The sequence below is a fragment of the Pithys albifrons genome, chromosome 25 (assembly GCF_047495875.1).
Source record: "Pithys albifrons albifrons isolate INPA30051 chromosome 25, PitAlb_v1, whole genome shotgun sequence".
NCBI lineage: Eukaryota > Metazoa > Chordata > Aves > Passeriformes > Thamnophilidae > Pithys > Pithys albifrons.
Window position 1 is genome coordinate 406,163 of NC_092482.1, and position 13,514 is coordinate 419,676.

General features: G+C 65.7%; 2 protein-coding genes across 3 annotated transcripts; both read left to right on the forward strand.

Annotated features, from left to right (window-relative positions):
• Positions 1-1,366: 1,366 nt before the first annotated feature.
• Positions 1,367-3,438, forward strand: CCR10 (C-C motif chemokine receptor 10). Its single transcript, XM_071577514.1, has 2 exons — positions 1,367-1,413; positions 2,356-3,438. The coding sequence occupies exons 1-2, from the start codon at positions 1,402-1,404 to the stop codon at positions 3,436-3,438; spliced, it is 1,095 nt and encodes a 364-aa protein (XP_071433615.1). The 5' UTR covers positions 1,367-1,401.
• Positions 3,439-5,397: 1,959 nt separating this feature from the next.
• On the forward strand, positions 5,398-12,572 carry PLEKHH3 (pleckstrin homology, MyTH4 and FERM domain containing H3). Of its 2 annotated transcripts, XM_071577247.1 has the most exons (13): positions 5,398-5,695; positions 7,776-7,831; positions 8,503-8,591; positions 8,722-8,916; positions 9,061-9,218; positions 9,368-9,491; positions 9,666-9,963; positions 10,059-10,266; positions 10,506-10,642; positions 10,759-10,879; positions 10,964-11,413; positions 11,486-11,677; positions 11,757-12,572. In XM_071577247.1, the coding sequence occupies exons 1-13, from the start codon at positions 5,540-5,542 to the stop codon at positions 11,937-11,939; spliced, it is 2,367 nt and encodes a 788-aa protein (XP_071433348.1). In that variant the 5' UTR covers positions 5,398-5,539; the 3' UTR covers positions 11,940-12,572. The 2 variants fall into 2 exon arrangements, with proteins under 2 accessions (XP_071433348.1, XP_071433347.1); XM_071577246.1 differs by having other exon boundaries at positions 10,964-11,677.
• The last annotated feature ends 942 nt before the right edge of the window (positions 12,573-13,514 follow it).

The following is a 13,514-nucleotide window of genomic DNA, read 5'->3' on the forward strand; positions in this document are numbered from 1 at the left end:
AAGCCCCAGGTGTGCCAGGGATGTGGGACAGCCGGCGGTATTCTGCTACCAGGAGCTCGAACTGTGAGTCAGGGTCACTGGCACCTGCTCTCCAGTTCCCTGGACTCTGGCAATGCTTGTGGGTCCATCCCCAAGGAGATGCACAGCCCACCTGGCCTTATCCTGACATCCCGTGGTGCTGCCCACTCTGGTCACAGCCCCATGTCCTGTCCCTGTCCTGGGTCAGGTCTGTGACAGCCCTGGCAAGGACATTCAGAGTCCCTTTTCTGCATGCATAGCTGGTTGTAGGGCCAGCACTGGCCCCAGGACTCTCCTGCTTCCCCTTTCCCCAGGGTGCAGGGTCCAGGATGGCACCCCCAGAGCCAGCAAGGGACAGAGGTCTGCCAACAGCATGCCTGCACTGCAGAAAGAGCTGGGGAGGGGGAAGAGACCCTCCAGCAAAGACCTCTGTGAAACGCCCAGGGATTGGGGGCTTCTGCCCAGCCACTCTCCAGCCAGGGTACAGAAGCTCCACAGTGAGTGTCTGGGACCCCACATCCATCTGGGGACAGCAGGAGGGCCGAGGGCAGAGCTGGGATAAGCCATGGCAAAGATTGCTGTAGCGGGGGAGAAAGGGGGATTGAGGGATTACTGTGGCAAACGGCTGGGAGCCTGTTAAAGCTGGGGATCAATTTACTCCCCTCTGCCCCACAGGAACTAATCTGCTTCTTGATGAGGGGCTGGGAATTTTGTTGTCAACAACCACCAACACGCCTGCCCAGCACTGCAGGGGTGCAGGGACACAGAGGCATGGGGTTGCAGGGACGAAGGGCACTGGGTTTCAGGTCTGGGCTGGAACCCCTGGGTGGAAGGTATGGCCTGCACCAGCTCCTGGAAACATGATGTTTCCCATCAGGACGAGATGATCCTGGGCCAGATATGGTTCTGCTGATCCTGCTGGAGCCTCATCCTGCCTGTGTCCAGCTCAGTGCCAGCCCACAGCAGCACATGCTTCATTTCTTGGCCCCATTACCTCCAGCTTCCACTCCAGCCCTGAAGGGGAGCCATCAACCATCCTGGGGTGGGCTGGGGTCTCCTGCATGTGTTGGGTAGCCTTGGCCAGACCCTGCTTCCCTGGCCAGTTTCTCCTAGGCTTGGCCAACAGCCCTGCATGACAGGGACTGAGAGCAGCTGCTATTTCTGTCCCCAGCACACAGATGTAGAAGACGCACAAAATAAAAGATTCAGGACAGGCTCCTGAGTGGGGTCACACCTGCCACCTCCTCTCCCACCCCCAAGGTTGGGCCTGTGCTCTGCACCATTCTCAGTATCGGGAGAGGCACGTGGTCAAACCACAGGTTACAGAGCGCTGAGACACCAACAGCTCCAGACCCATCAGCCACAGAAGGGTCCCACTGTGCAATGCAGAAACAGGTAAGGGGCTGTGGGATGAGGGGTTTACTGGGGGCCAGGCAGAAACCCCCTCACTGGCTTTTCTGATATTTTTATATAGTTTTCTTGTGAGCCCTGTGGGCTTGGGCTGAAAGGCAAACCCCTGGGGAATCAGAGCAGCACCTGGTGTTCTAGATCCCTGAGGCCCAGAGCAGGAGAGGCACTGGGAAAGCTGCTGGAGAGTTAGCCTGGCCTGCCACTGGGTTCAGATCCCATCTGTGGTCCCAGAGTGAGTGCAGGACTTAGGCCCAATCGCCTGGACTTGCTGGCAGGGGTCAGAGTGAAATTGCTCTCTTGATTCTGCTCTGAGTCTGAGTTGTGGCAGATCCTGCCATCCATGGCAGTGGGGTCCTGGCTGTCCAGTGCCATCTGGGAGCTGGGAACACTGTGCTCAGCTGCCTGCAACCTGTGCAAGGCAGTGGGTTGGCCTGGGACCTCCCTGCCTGGGAGCAGGTCCTGGCAGTGTGAGGCTGTGTCTGCACTGGGGTCCCCAGGGTGGTGCCTGGGCAGGTGGGTGCTTTGGGCACCTGGGGATGCTGGTGTGGAGCCCCAAGACCCAACTGCCCTGGGCAGCTGGGGCCATAGACTGGGTGCTGAACCCCTGGGGGTGCTGGGACAGTTTGTGGGATGTGGGGCTGTGCTGGGGATGCGTACCCAGGGTCACGTCCCTGCACCAGCTCTGCATCGCAGGCGGCTGCTCGGGAAGCGTGTGGTTGCTCTTGCAATGACTGAGCATGGCGAACTGCTGTGAGGTGGGTGTGAGACGGAAACCACCCTGCACGTGGGGCTGGGGGCCGGGGCCGCGGCACGCCCAGGCTCCTGGCCCTGGGGCTGGGTGGAGCATCACTGCCCTGGGCGTGGTGCTGCACCCTGTGGCCAGGCTGCCACAGCTGAACCCTCCTCACTCAGCCTCCCCCTGCGCAGGCAACCCCCAGCTCCATCTCAACAGAGCTGATGGCCACCACCGAATTCTACTCCTGGGAGGACGAGTACTCAGGGGAGGCTGGCATGCTGCCCGAGCTCTGTGAGAAGCAGGCAGTGCAGGGCTTCGCCCGCACCTTTCAGCCTGCAGTCTACCTGCTGCTCTCACTGCTGGGCACAGTGGGGAACGGGCTGGTGCTACTTACGCACACCCGCTACCGCCGGGCACGCAGCGTCACCGACGTGTGCCTCCTGCACCTCGCCCTGTCCGACCTCCTGCTGCTCCTGACGCTGCCCTTCGCCGTCACTGACACGCTGCAGGGCTGGTCCCCAGGCACGGCCGCCTGCAAGGCACTGCAGGGCCTCTACGCCCTCAACTTCTACAGCGGCTTCCTCTTCCTCACCTGCATCAGCGTGGACCGCTATGTAGCCATCGTGCGGGTGCCAGCCGCCTGCCGCCTGCGCCCACGGGCTCGCCGCCACGGCTGGCTGACAGTGGGGCTGGCCTGGCTGCTGGCCACGCTGCTGGCGTTGCCCCAGTTCATCTACAGCCAGGCGGAGCAGCACCAGGAACTCCAGATCTGCCGTGTAGTCTTCCCCAAGGTGGTCTCACGGGCGGCCCGGGGGGCCACCAACCTGGTGCAGGTGGTGCTCGGTTTCGCAGTGCCCTTCTTGGTGATGGCAAGCTGCTATGCAGCCGTGGCACGGACGCTGCTGGCGGCCCGCGGTGCACAGCCCCACCGGGCGCTGCGGGTGCTGCTGGCCCTCGTGCTGGTGTTCGTAGCCCTGCAGCTACCCCACAGCCTGATGGTGCTGCTGGACACGGCCGAGCTGCTGGCCAGCTGGGAGATGAGCTGCGCCCAGAGCCGCCGCAAAGACCTGGCGCTGCTGGTCACTGGCGGACTGGCGTACCTGCGCTGCTGCCTCAACCCCCTGCTCTACGCCTTCCTGGGCCAGCGCTTCCGTCGGGAGCTGTGGCTGCTTGCCAGCGACGCCGGCTGTGTGGGGCCCCTCGACCCGCGCTGCCCTGGCTGTCCCAGTCCCCGCCGGCGGACATCGCTCTCCACCTGCCTGGATGTGGTGTAAAGGCACGGTGCCCGCAGCCGGGGCAGGGACCAGCGCCCCGGGGCTCGGCCTCTCCGCAGCTCCCCGGGGAGAGCCCTGGCGAGCAGCATGGCTCGGGCAGCGCCAGACAATCCTCACGGTGACCGCACGCTCGTGGGCAAAGGGAAGAGCAGCTCCGCAGCACCTGCGTGCCCTAGAGTGCCTTCAGTGCCCAGCGACCCCCCGGGGCGGGGGTTCCTGCAATGTCATGCGTGCTCCGAGGGGGCCATGCAATGGCAGGCGTGCTCTGGGGGTCTGTGCGGTGCCGGCGAGCCGGGGCGGTGAATGCATCAGCGGGGCCAGGCAGGCAGGTTGTTCCCACCCTCACAATAAACCTCGGTCGAGTCCTAGTGGCCGAGTGTCGTTTCTATCCGGGCCAGGGCTGTCCCAGGGACTTTTGTGGGACAGGAACTAGGAGCCGGCTCGCAGCCCTGCGGCCACTGGCGCTGGCGGGCGGTGCCTGCAGGAGGCAGCAGAACCTCGCACTTCCTGACTGCCCGCTGCCCGCCCTCTGCCCGTCCCCTGCCCGCCCCTCTCCTGTTCGCGCTCTGCCCGTTCCCGGGGCCGGAGAGGCAGAGAACCCCCGTTAAAGCCCGCCCTGGGTCCGACTGGAAACCCCCTCCCGGACCGGGGGCAGAAGAACGTTCCTCTCCCCTCACTCCCCCTACGAACTCCTCTGCTTCGGCACATCCCAACCCGGCGGCTCCTCGGGGCCAGGATGCTGCGCTGGGGCTGAGCTGGCAGTGCCAAGCGGCTCATGGCCACGGGCCGGCAGCGCCGGGGCCGTGCGGGGCCCAACGCTCCGCGCTTGGCTGAAGAAGCGCGCCGAGGTGCCGGTAGCAGGATGGGGCTTGGCTCCGGTGCAGCCGCTCGTAGGCTCTCCCAGCGGAGCTGGGCATGCAGGGAAGCACCTTCCTTTCCTGCCGGGGCTGGAAACTGCTTCATGCTCACTCCCTGCTCTGCTTGAGATTAGCCCAGTGCTCGTCTGGAAGAAACCAGCCCAGAATCTTCACCTACTGCTGACTCAGCAGCCGCGCAGCCGGGGTGATGGTATTCCTCTCAGCCCTTGCTGGGAAGCGAGGGCCAGATTCGTGCAGTACCGGGCCAGGCAGCACAGCTGACCCCGCTGCCCGCCCATCCTCTTGGCTCGGTTGGTCCCGCTCCCGTCCTCCGCTGACCCCATGGCTGGCGGGCTCTGCCCGGTGCCCGTGGCTGCCCCGGTTGTGCGGGCGGCCCCACACCGGGGCTCAGCCCCCAGAACAGCCCGCGCAGGCCGCGTAGGAGGCAAACTGGCAGCCGGCGTTTCCTGTCTGCGCATCCCGGCACTCCGGCTCCCAGGGCCGGCGGTGACCCAATAGCTGAGCAAAGCCAGAGACTTAACTCCTTCTGGGGCTCCGCGAGCGGGGCCAGGGCCCGGGCGCTGCTGCGACGGCACCCACGGGTCGAGGGTGCTGCGGACCGTCTGCCGCCAGAGAGGGCCCGAGGCAGAACTGCGCCTCGTCGTTGTGGCACCGGGTGTGAGCCCGCCGTGAGCCCCTTCCGCCAGCTCCTGTGTGGAAAAGGCGCCACGAGGACCGGCAGGACAGGCCTGCCCGAGCATGGTGCCCTCCTGCCCACGGTGCGAGCCTGGAGACCACGGTGCTGCCCGCTGGCACACACCTGGCACGGCCCCGTCCCAGCCGCCCTCCCGGGACGTGTGCGATGGTGCCGCACGCAGGGGCCCGGGCAGCACATGGTCCCGGCGCCCACACCGGGTGCGGGCGGTGCCCGGTGCCGGTGCCCCGTCAGGTGCGGGAGGTGCCCTAAGCAGCCCGGCGGCGGCGGCCCCGGGAGCGCCGGCCCCGCTGCCCCGGCCGGCAGCTGACGCAGCGGCGGCTCCGCCGCCCCGGGCGCTGGCTCCGCCCCGGGCCGCGCGCAGCGATTGGCGGCGGCCGGTGACGCGCGGCCCGGCCCGCCCGGGGCGGCGGCGGGGCTGGGGCCGGTCCCGACGGCGACGGGGGCCGGTGCGCGGGGTGGGCGGCGGGCTTGTCCCGTCGCTTCCCGGTGCCAGTGCCGGTGCCGTCCCGTCGGTGCCGGCGGGGCGATGCCGTTCCCGGGCGGGCTGTGGTGGCTGCTGTGCTGCCGGCGGGGCTTCACGCTGCTGCGGCGGGATTACGGCGAGGCGGACCGGGAGGTGGACGGCGAGGCCGAAGAGGAAGAAGAGGAGGTGTCCTTCGAGCTCCGCGCCCAGGGAGACCAGGTGGGGCCGACTCTGACTCCGGAACGGCCATCGGGACGAGCACCGGCACCGCGGCGGGACTGGTGGTGCGCGGTCCTCCGGTCCCGGCCCGGTCCCCGTCGCCCGGTCCTGTCCCTGCCGGTCTCGCCGCCCGGGCTGCCCTTGGCGCGTCCCCGTCGCCGCCCGGGGGGGTCCCGCGGGTCGCAGGGAGGGCTCGTCCCGGCGGGTGCGGGCGGGCGCGGGAGGTCCCGGGCCCGCGGGGCAGGTCGAGGGTTGCGGGGCTCGCTGCCGGCTGGTCCCGGCGTGGGGCCGGTGCCGCGGCGGCGGGACCGGCGCCCGTCGGCTGTTGGAAGTGCAGCCTGAACCGGGCGCTGCCTTCTCCTGCCTGCTCCTACCTGCTCCACTCCGCGCTGCCCATTCCTTGGGGCAGGGACCGCGGGGCTGCCGTGCCAGACCCGTACCGGTTCGGTGTCGCTGGCCGGTGCGCCGAGGGGACCCGCACTGCCCGCCGGAGCGAGCCGGGGCTGTCCCGGGAGCACGTGCCGGGCGCGGGGAGCGGGCCTGGATCTCCCCGCTCCGGCTGCTTCCTCTCTGGAGGGAAGCGGAGCGGCGGAAACCGGCGCTTCCTTCGGCCGGGCTGCGTGTGGGACGGCTGATAGCGCGGGGCGATCCCCGGCGCCCGGGGGGGCCTCCTGCCAGTGCCGGCGGTCTCCTGTACCCAGGGCTATGGGGCCAAGTCCCAGCCTGGAAGGGACACAGGGGGTCTGCTTGCTGCAGCTCCTCTCCCCTGCCTGCTGTAGGGGCTGCAGTACGGGCTGGCTGCACAGGGCTGGGGGCTGTTCGTCCCCCGGCAGTGCCAGCCCCCTGGGACGGTGGGCAGTGGGGACAGTGGCAAGGCTTGGAGCTGGGCTCTGTGGAAGCTGGTGGCAGTGCCAAGGGCATGACTGTGGCAGGAGCTGTTTTTGGGTTTCCCGCATCCCATGGGCCACAGTGGCCCCAGAGGGCAGGGCTGGAGTGGGCGGCTGGTGACGTCAGCTCCCCAGGGAGCCCTTTGCTGTGGCCAGGGGGTCCTCAGAAACCCACAGCACTGGCTGCCCCTTTCTGGGAGCGTGGGAGCAGCTATCCCAGCCCTGCTGCCATGGCTCCTCTCCCGTTTATTTATATCCCTTAGAAGGAGCTGGTCACCACCACTGCCTCCTCTGGACTGCCCACGAGAAACTGGGCACTGTCTCCATCCGTGCCTGCAGCCCTGAGGAGCATGTGGAGCCCTCCCCAGCTTCGGCAGCAGGACAGTGGTTGGAGGTGCTGGCCCCATGCACAGGCACCACCACTATGTGACAGGTGCCTCTAATGCCACGGTCAGTGGTGCCTGGCCCTGACCCACGGCACAGCAGTACCTGTGGCAACCCCCCCTCCCTGTCACTATTTTTAGCATCCATCTCTTTTTCTTGGCGTTGTGTGGCGTGCTCTGGCCTGTCGTGCCTCTGGCTGTCCTCTTGGACTGCAGCTGGCAGGAGCTCCCGCACATCTCCTGGGACAGCATTGCTGGTACTGCTGTGTCCCTGCACCTCGCTCTGCTGGGTGCCTGCCCTGCTCGACCCGGTGCCTGCTAGTGCCTGGGCTCTGCCTCATGTCCCAGCACGTGTGCCAGGGTCATCACGTGAGCGGCACCATCCATGTCAAGTTGTGCTGTGCGAGGAGGAACCGGCCCTGTCCCGCTGCAGGGCCAGGGACTTCCCAGCGCTGTGTCCCACCACCGCGGGCAGGAAGTCAGTGGCCCCATTACAATGGGACTTTGTGCCGTAAGCGTATTACTCAGCACTGACCTTGTGCAATTCTGCACGGTATTCAGCTGGCTGGGTCAGCTGAGGACACACGGCTAGCATGGTTGCCACTGCCCCCGCACCTCCAGGGTGCCCCAGCTGCAGCCCTTGGTCTTGCCACGGCCACTGGGGCACCGAAGCTCACTGCCCCTTGGCAGCGGGATGGGAGCCTGTACCTTTGGGCCCGGAGCCAGGTTGGCATAGAGGCACACAGTCAGTGGGGGGATGGTTGGGGGCACCAGTCAATGAGCGTGGGGCTGAGACTTCTTCCTCCCCAGGGATCCCTGGAAGTGAGTCTGAGCCAGCCCACCCGTAGCAGCAGTGGCTCAGAGCGGTGAGTGACCCCCTGCCTTTGCCCTGCCGGGCATCCAATCACATCCCTCACATGCTGCACAGGAGCTGGGGGACTGGCATGTTGCGGGAGGGTGGCCTGGTGCTGGTGTATGCCAAACCATCCTGACCACAGGGTCAGCACCAGGCTGTGCTGCTCTGTCGGGTAGAGCAAGGATGGCAGAGCCGGGACTGCCTTGCTCGTCCCCATCCCTGGCGCATCCTCAGGCACGTCTCCATCCCTCTGCCATGCCACATAGCTTGACTGCTGCAGGCTTAGCCAGTAGGGCCATGTGTGACTCTTCCTGTGCCAGGAGGCTGTGCCAGGCCATGTCCATCAGCAGAGGCTGTGGCCTGGGCTGGTCTGTGCTGGGGAAAATGGGGGGCTGGGGCACAGGGGCCTGCTCGCTCCCCATCCTCCTAGTACCGACGCTGCTGCCAACATTCCTTCCTGGTTGTTCATTTTCCGAATTCCTTGGCAGGGCCGTGACTGCAAACAGCTTATTTTTAGCCAGGGTCATCTGCACTCGATGACTCTGCTGTGTTCCCACTGCAGGGCTGGGGTGCCCAGAGCCCCTCAGAACCCAGTTCGCCCCTGCCCCCGGGCCAGCTCCCTGTTCAGGGAATGTAGGAGACACCCACGGGCACCTGAACTCAGCCCCGTGTTGTCCCCAGGTCCTTGCTTGTTGCAGAGGAGATGCGCAGCCTCATTGTGGAGAAGGGCCCAGGGCCAGTGGAGGATGATCCTGATGCTCTCGTGAAAGGTGGGATTCTATCCCATCCCAGAGGGACAGAGGCACTGGCTGGGCTGGTGGCAGGCAGACCCTGTCCTGTGCTGAGAAGCTGGTGGAGCGGGTGGTACCAGTGGTGGGGACTAAGTGTTCCCCTTCTCAGGCTGGCTGCAGCGGGAGATGCGGGGCTGCATGAAGACCCCCTGGATCCGTCCTCGGAAGTACTGGTTCGTGCTGACACCTGACTCCTTGGACTACTACAGCAGCAATGAGAAGGGAGCCCGGCGGCTCGGCTCCCTTGTGCTCACCAGCCTCTGCTCTGTGCTCTGGCCAGACAAACAGCTCTACAAGGAGACAGGTGAGATGCCTGTGTCCCTTGGTCCTTGTGCCCGGTGTCACCCTCCCAGCCCCGGGGGCATCTGTCACCCAGAGGAGGGGCTTTGTTGAGCCCCGAGGTGCTGAGTCTGGTGGGAGGTCCTTGAGATGCTGGTGTCCCTCCCAGGCTACTGGAGCGTGACGGTGTTTGGCAGGAAGCACTGCTACCGCCTGTACACGGAGCATCTGAACGAGGCCGTGCACTGGGTGTGTGCTGTGCAGAAGGTCATTGACAGCAAAGCGCCTGTCCAGACGCCCACCCAGCTGCTCATGCACGACGTGGAGGTGAGCGTGTGGCACTGGGCTGCTGGCATCTGCATGTGCCAGGCATGGATGTTCAGGGCCTCACATGCCTCAGGGTGGCCGTGGAGGGTCTGTGCCAGGCACTAGCCGGGCACCCCCTCTGCAGCTGCCACCATCACTTTGCTCCCCAGGAGCACAGCAGCAGCCCTGAGGTTCTGGAGCAGATCTACCGCTGCAACCCCATCCTGCGCTACACCAGCGGCCCCCTCTACGCTCCCCTGCTGCCCTTCCCCTACGGCAGCTTGGACCAAAGTGGTGAGGGACGGGTGGGGGGTGTGAAGCCAGGTCCAGCACCCTGGGCTGGTGGCAGTGATGGCTGGGCTGAGCACTGTGTGAGGCAGGTGGGTGCTGGGCTGGGTCCTGGCTGGCCCTGGTTGTGAGGACAGTGCCCAGCTGCTGGCAGCTGTTAACCCCCATCCTGTCCTGCAGCCCCCAGCCCCCGCAGCTACACCACACTGCGTGATGAGGCTGTGAAGCTCTTCAACTCGCTGCAGCAGCTGGAGTCGGAGTGGGACCCAGTGCCGCTGATGCAGGGCATCCTGCAGACCTGCCTGGACTTGCCACCGCTAGTGGATGAGATCTACTGCCAGCTGGTGAAGCAGACCACAGAACCGCCGGTGCCGGGGGGGCAGGGCGACCTGCACTACTGGCAGCTCCTCACCTGCATGAGCTGCACCTTCCTGCCCTCCCCGCCTGTCCTGCGCTTCCTGCGCTTCCACCTGGACAGGTGAGTGCCGGAGGTGCCCCCTGCAAGCAGAGAGCTCCTCAAGTTGAGACCCCCTCAGGTAAGTGCCACCCTGACTCTCCTGTTGTCTCTTGCAGGACTGAGAGCCATTTCCCTGCGTCAGAGATGGCCAAGTATGCCTGCTTCATCCGGGAGGCGCTGGGGAAGACAAAGGGGCGGGAGTGTGTGCCCTCCCTGGAGGAGATCCTGATGCTGATGCAGCGGCAGGAGATGATCTGCACCGTTCACTGCCCTGGGGCGCCTGCCTGCAGTGTGGCCATCAGCTCCCACACCACAGCCGAGGAGGTGAGGGGTCATGGTTGTGCTGGGCAGTGGGCTGGGGACGTTTTTGCATGCAGGCCTGGGTGGGGCAGTGTGACATGGAAGGCAAGCAGCTCCAGCACGTCTCTCCCACCTGAGCCATGGTGGAGAGGGCCCAAGGCCTGCCTGCCTTTGCCCACCATGACCTGTTTGTGTCCTTTTGTAGCCCTGAGCTCTGTGGCTAGGGATACATGGTCACCACTGGTTGCCTTTGTCTCTCCCAGGTGGCCCAGGAGCTGGTGTCACGCCTGGGGCTGTCCCAGAGCCCCAACCTCTTCGCGCTCTACGAGCAGTCCCGGCGGCGGGAGCAGCCAGTGGGCAGTGCCACACTGCTGGCTGATGTCCTCACCAGGTTTGAAAAGTAAATGTCCCACTCTGTTTGTTGCCTATGGGTGAGAGGGGTCGGGGGGCCAGAGGTGGGAGGGGACAGTATGGAGCACCTTCACAAGCTGATAGAGCCAGTCCTGTCTGCCACAGCCTGGCCGGGGAGCAGCAGGAGCAGGACCCACCGTGCCGGCTCTGCTTCAAGCACTATGGCTTTCTAGACACGGATAATGTCCCACGGGACAGCCTGGAGTTTGCCCTCCTCTTCGAGCAGGTGAGTGCCACACTGGGGTGGAGTGGCCATGCCGTGTCATGCCGTGGTGGCTGTGCCATGCCAGCTCACCACACACTCTTACAGGCACACGAGATGGTGCTGCGGGGCTACGTGCCCACGTCAGAGGAGACGCTGCAGATGCTGGCAGCCCTGCGCCTGCAGAGCCTCAACAGCGACTTCTCCACACACACGCCCTTCCCGCACCTGGAGGAGCTCTTCCCGCCCCACGTGCTGCACGCCCGCCTGCCACCCCCACCCCACCGTCCCCCTCCCAAGTGCCGGGGGGCCCGGCTGCGTATGGGGCTGCTGGCCGGGGGGCTCTGGGGGCAGGCACTGGCCAAGCAGAGGGCAGAACGGGACCAGCGCCTGCGGGGCCGCCTGCGTGAGGAGGGGGCCAACACCATGGCTGCCATTGTGGAGAAGTGGAAGCTGCTGCAGGGCATGGGCCGGCCTGAGGCCATGGCTGCCTATGTGGCCCTGGTGCGGGAGTGGCCTGGCTTTGGCTCCACGCTCTTTGACGTTGACCTGCACACGGTGAGGCCCCAACCTGACAGGGCATGGAGGCAGCCCTGGCAGTTGGTGGCCCTGACAACCCTGTCCCTGCAGAGCCCAGTGGGCACTGGGCCCCAGCATCTATGGCTGGGCATTGGAGCCAAGGCCGTCTCGCTCTACAAGCCGGGGGAGCCCGAGCCCTTGGACAGCTTCTGCTATGGCCGCATCTCCTCTTTCGGTGCTTCCGACAGGAGCACATTTCGCCTCTCCGTGGAGGACCAAGACCTGCTCTTTGAGACCTCCCAGGTAAGGGGCAGCCACCCCTCCACCCTTCCCTCCCCCGGAGTTGCCCCAGGCTGACCTCCCACATCCCCTCTGCCTGCAGGTGGATGAGATCGCCCAGCTCCTCAACACGTACCTCGCCTCTGCGGGTGCCCGGCAGCTGCCCCGGCCCCAGGAACCCCCCACCAGCCCCCCCACCTCAGAGCCCCCTGTGCTGCCTCAGGGTGTCTGCCCTGTGGCTGGGCCCTGGCAGCTCCGGTCACCAGTGGGTTCCTCCCACAGCTAGTCTGGCAGCCGGTGCAGCCACGCAGGTGCTCCGATGGCTGGTGTGGGAGGGTGGCCAGCGTGGCAGCAAGTGGCAGTGCTGTGCTGGCCTCCAGCTGTTCTGCGGAGCGTGGGGTCAGGGGCTCATTTTTTCCCCCACTGCCGTTGCCTTTCTGGTTATTTCCTTAATTTATTTTGAGACGCCTGCGTGCCCGTCTCCCAGCACTTTCCCTGGTGGGCAGCAGGGCCATCCCTCTGTGGTGCCCTGCACTGCCCCCAGGCCCGTTCCTGTCCCCTGTACCCTGGTGCCTTCACCTCTAGCACTTGTGCTGTCCGACCACTCTGCCAACACCCCGGGGGCTTTGCCTGCGGCAGAGTGTGCCAGGCAGCAGTGCTGTGCCATTGTCCATCTGCTGGGCCCACCCCTTCTGGGAAGCTGCAGGCGGCTTTTGGCCGAGCTGCCCTGGGGACCCACAGGCTCCTCCTGGCTGAGTGGCTGGGCCCTGTGGTGGCCCTTCGGCTGGGCTTGTGTCGCAGGGGTGGCCGGTGGGGTGGCAGCTGGTACAACTGGGGCTCAGCCCCTCAGTGCTGCCTCTGTAGAGTTTGTCAGTTCTGTCTTGGGGAGGGGGGGTTGTTTGTTTGTTTTTCTAAATAAATGCACAAAGGAAAGGCTGGGCCTCCTGTCCCAGAGCGTGGGTTGACAGCGGGAGGCTGGGACAGTCAGATCGCTGGGGCAGCAGGGCCTGGGACAGGCGGCAGGGAGTAGCAGCACAGCATGTCCTTGGGGGCAGGGACCGTCATCCCTCCGGTCAGCGCTGGGCACCCTTTGGCATTTTACCAAGAGCACAGGCAGCTCCAGCTCCCCGGCAGCCCCTGGCACTGGCTGCCCCGGGAGGGGGGAACTGCCCCAGCCGCAAGGCACTGCTGCAAGGCTGCTGCCAAAGAGGGCGTGGGAGCCCATGCTGCCATGGCAGCCATATTTTTAGCCTCCTGCAGCGCCCCACAGGGTAAGAGGAAAACGCTAATTCTCACCTTGGGCTGGCTGGGCTTGGGCCAGTGCCAGTACTGCCCCATGTCCACAGCCCACAGCCCAAGTTCCACAAGGCAGGACCAGAGCTGCCATGTCCATTGTCCCCCAACACCGTCTGGCCCCAAGCTGATGCCCTTACTGACACTGCTGTTCCCTGCCTCAGATTCTAAGTACCGAGGGCACCCCCAGCCCCTCACAGTCTGCTCCTACATGGAACCTCACCCCTGTGGAACATCCGTGTGAGCACCACGTGCTCCACAGGCAGGGCAGGCAGGGCGGCGCCAGTCCTGGCCCTGGTCAGCTGTGCTGGCAAGTCCTGCCAGTATTTCTGGCTCTGCCACAGCGGTTGCTCAGTGCTGCCTGGGACCCACAGAACTGCCAGCTGGGGTAGGGCTGGGCCCATGCACCCCAGAACATGATGGTGAGCAGTGGCTGTGGTGCTCCTGCCAAGCTGGGTCCCTGTGAGCTGTGGCTGCACTGCAGGGCCATCCCTGCCAGGCAAGGTGAGTGCTGGGCCCAGTGTCTGCAGCTGCTTCCCTGCCTGGCTGCTCACTCAGGAGCCGTGCA

Coding starts and splice junctions, on each gene's coding strand:
- PLEKHH3 (XM_071577246.1), top strand. CDS start 5,540: ATGCCGTTCCCGGGCGGGCTGTGGTGGCTGCTGTGCTGCCGGCGGGGC. Junction 8,592..8,721: donor TCCTGATGCTCTCGTGAAAG/GTGGGATTCTAT, acceptor TCCCCTTCTCAG/GCTGGCTGCAGCGGGAGATG. Junction 9,964..10,058: donor CTGCGCTTCCACCTGGACAG/GTGAGTGCCGGA, acceptor TGTCTCTTGCAG/GACTGAGAGCCATTTCCCTG.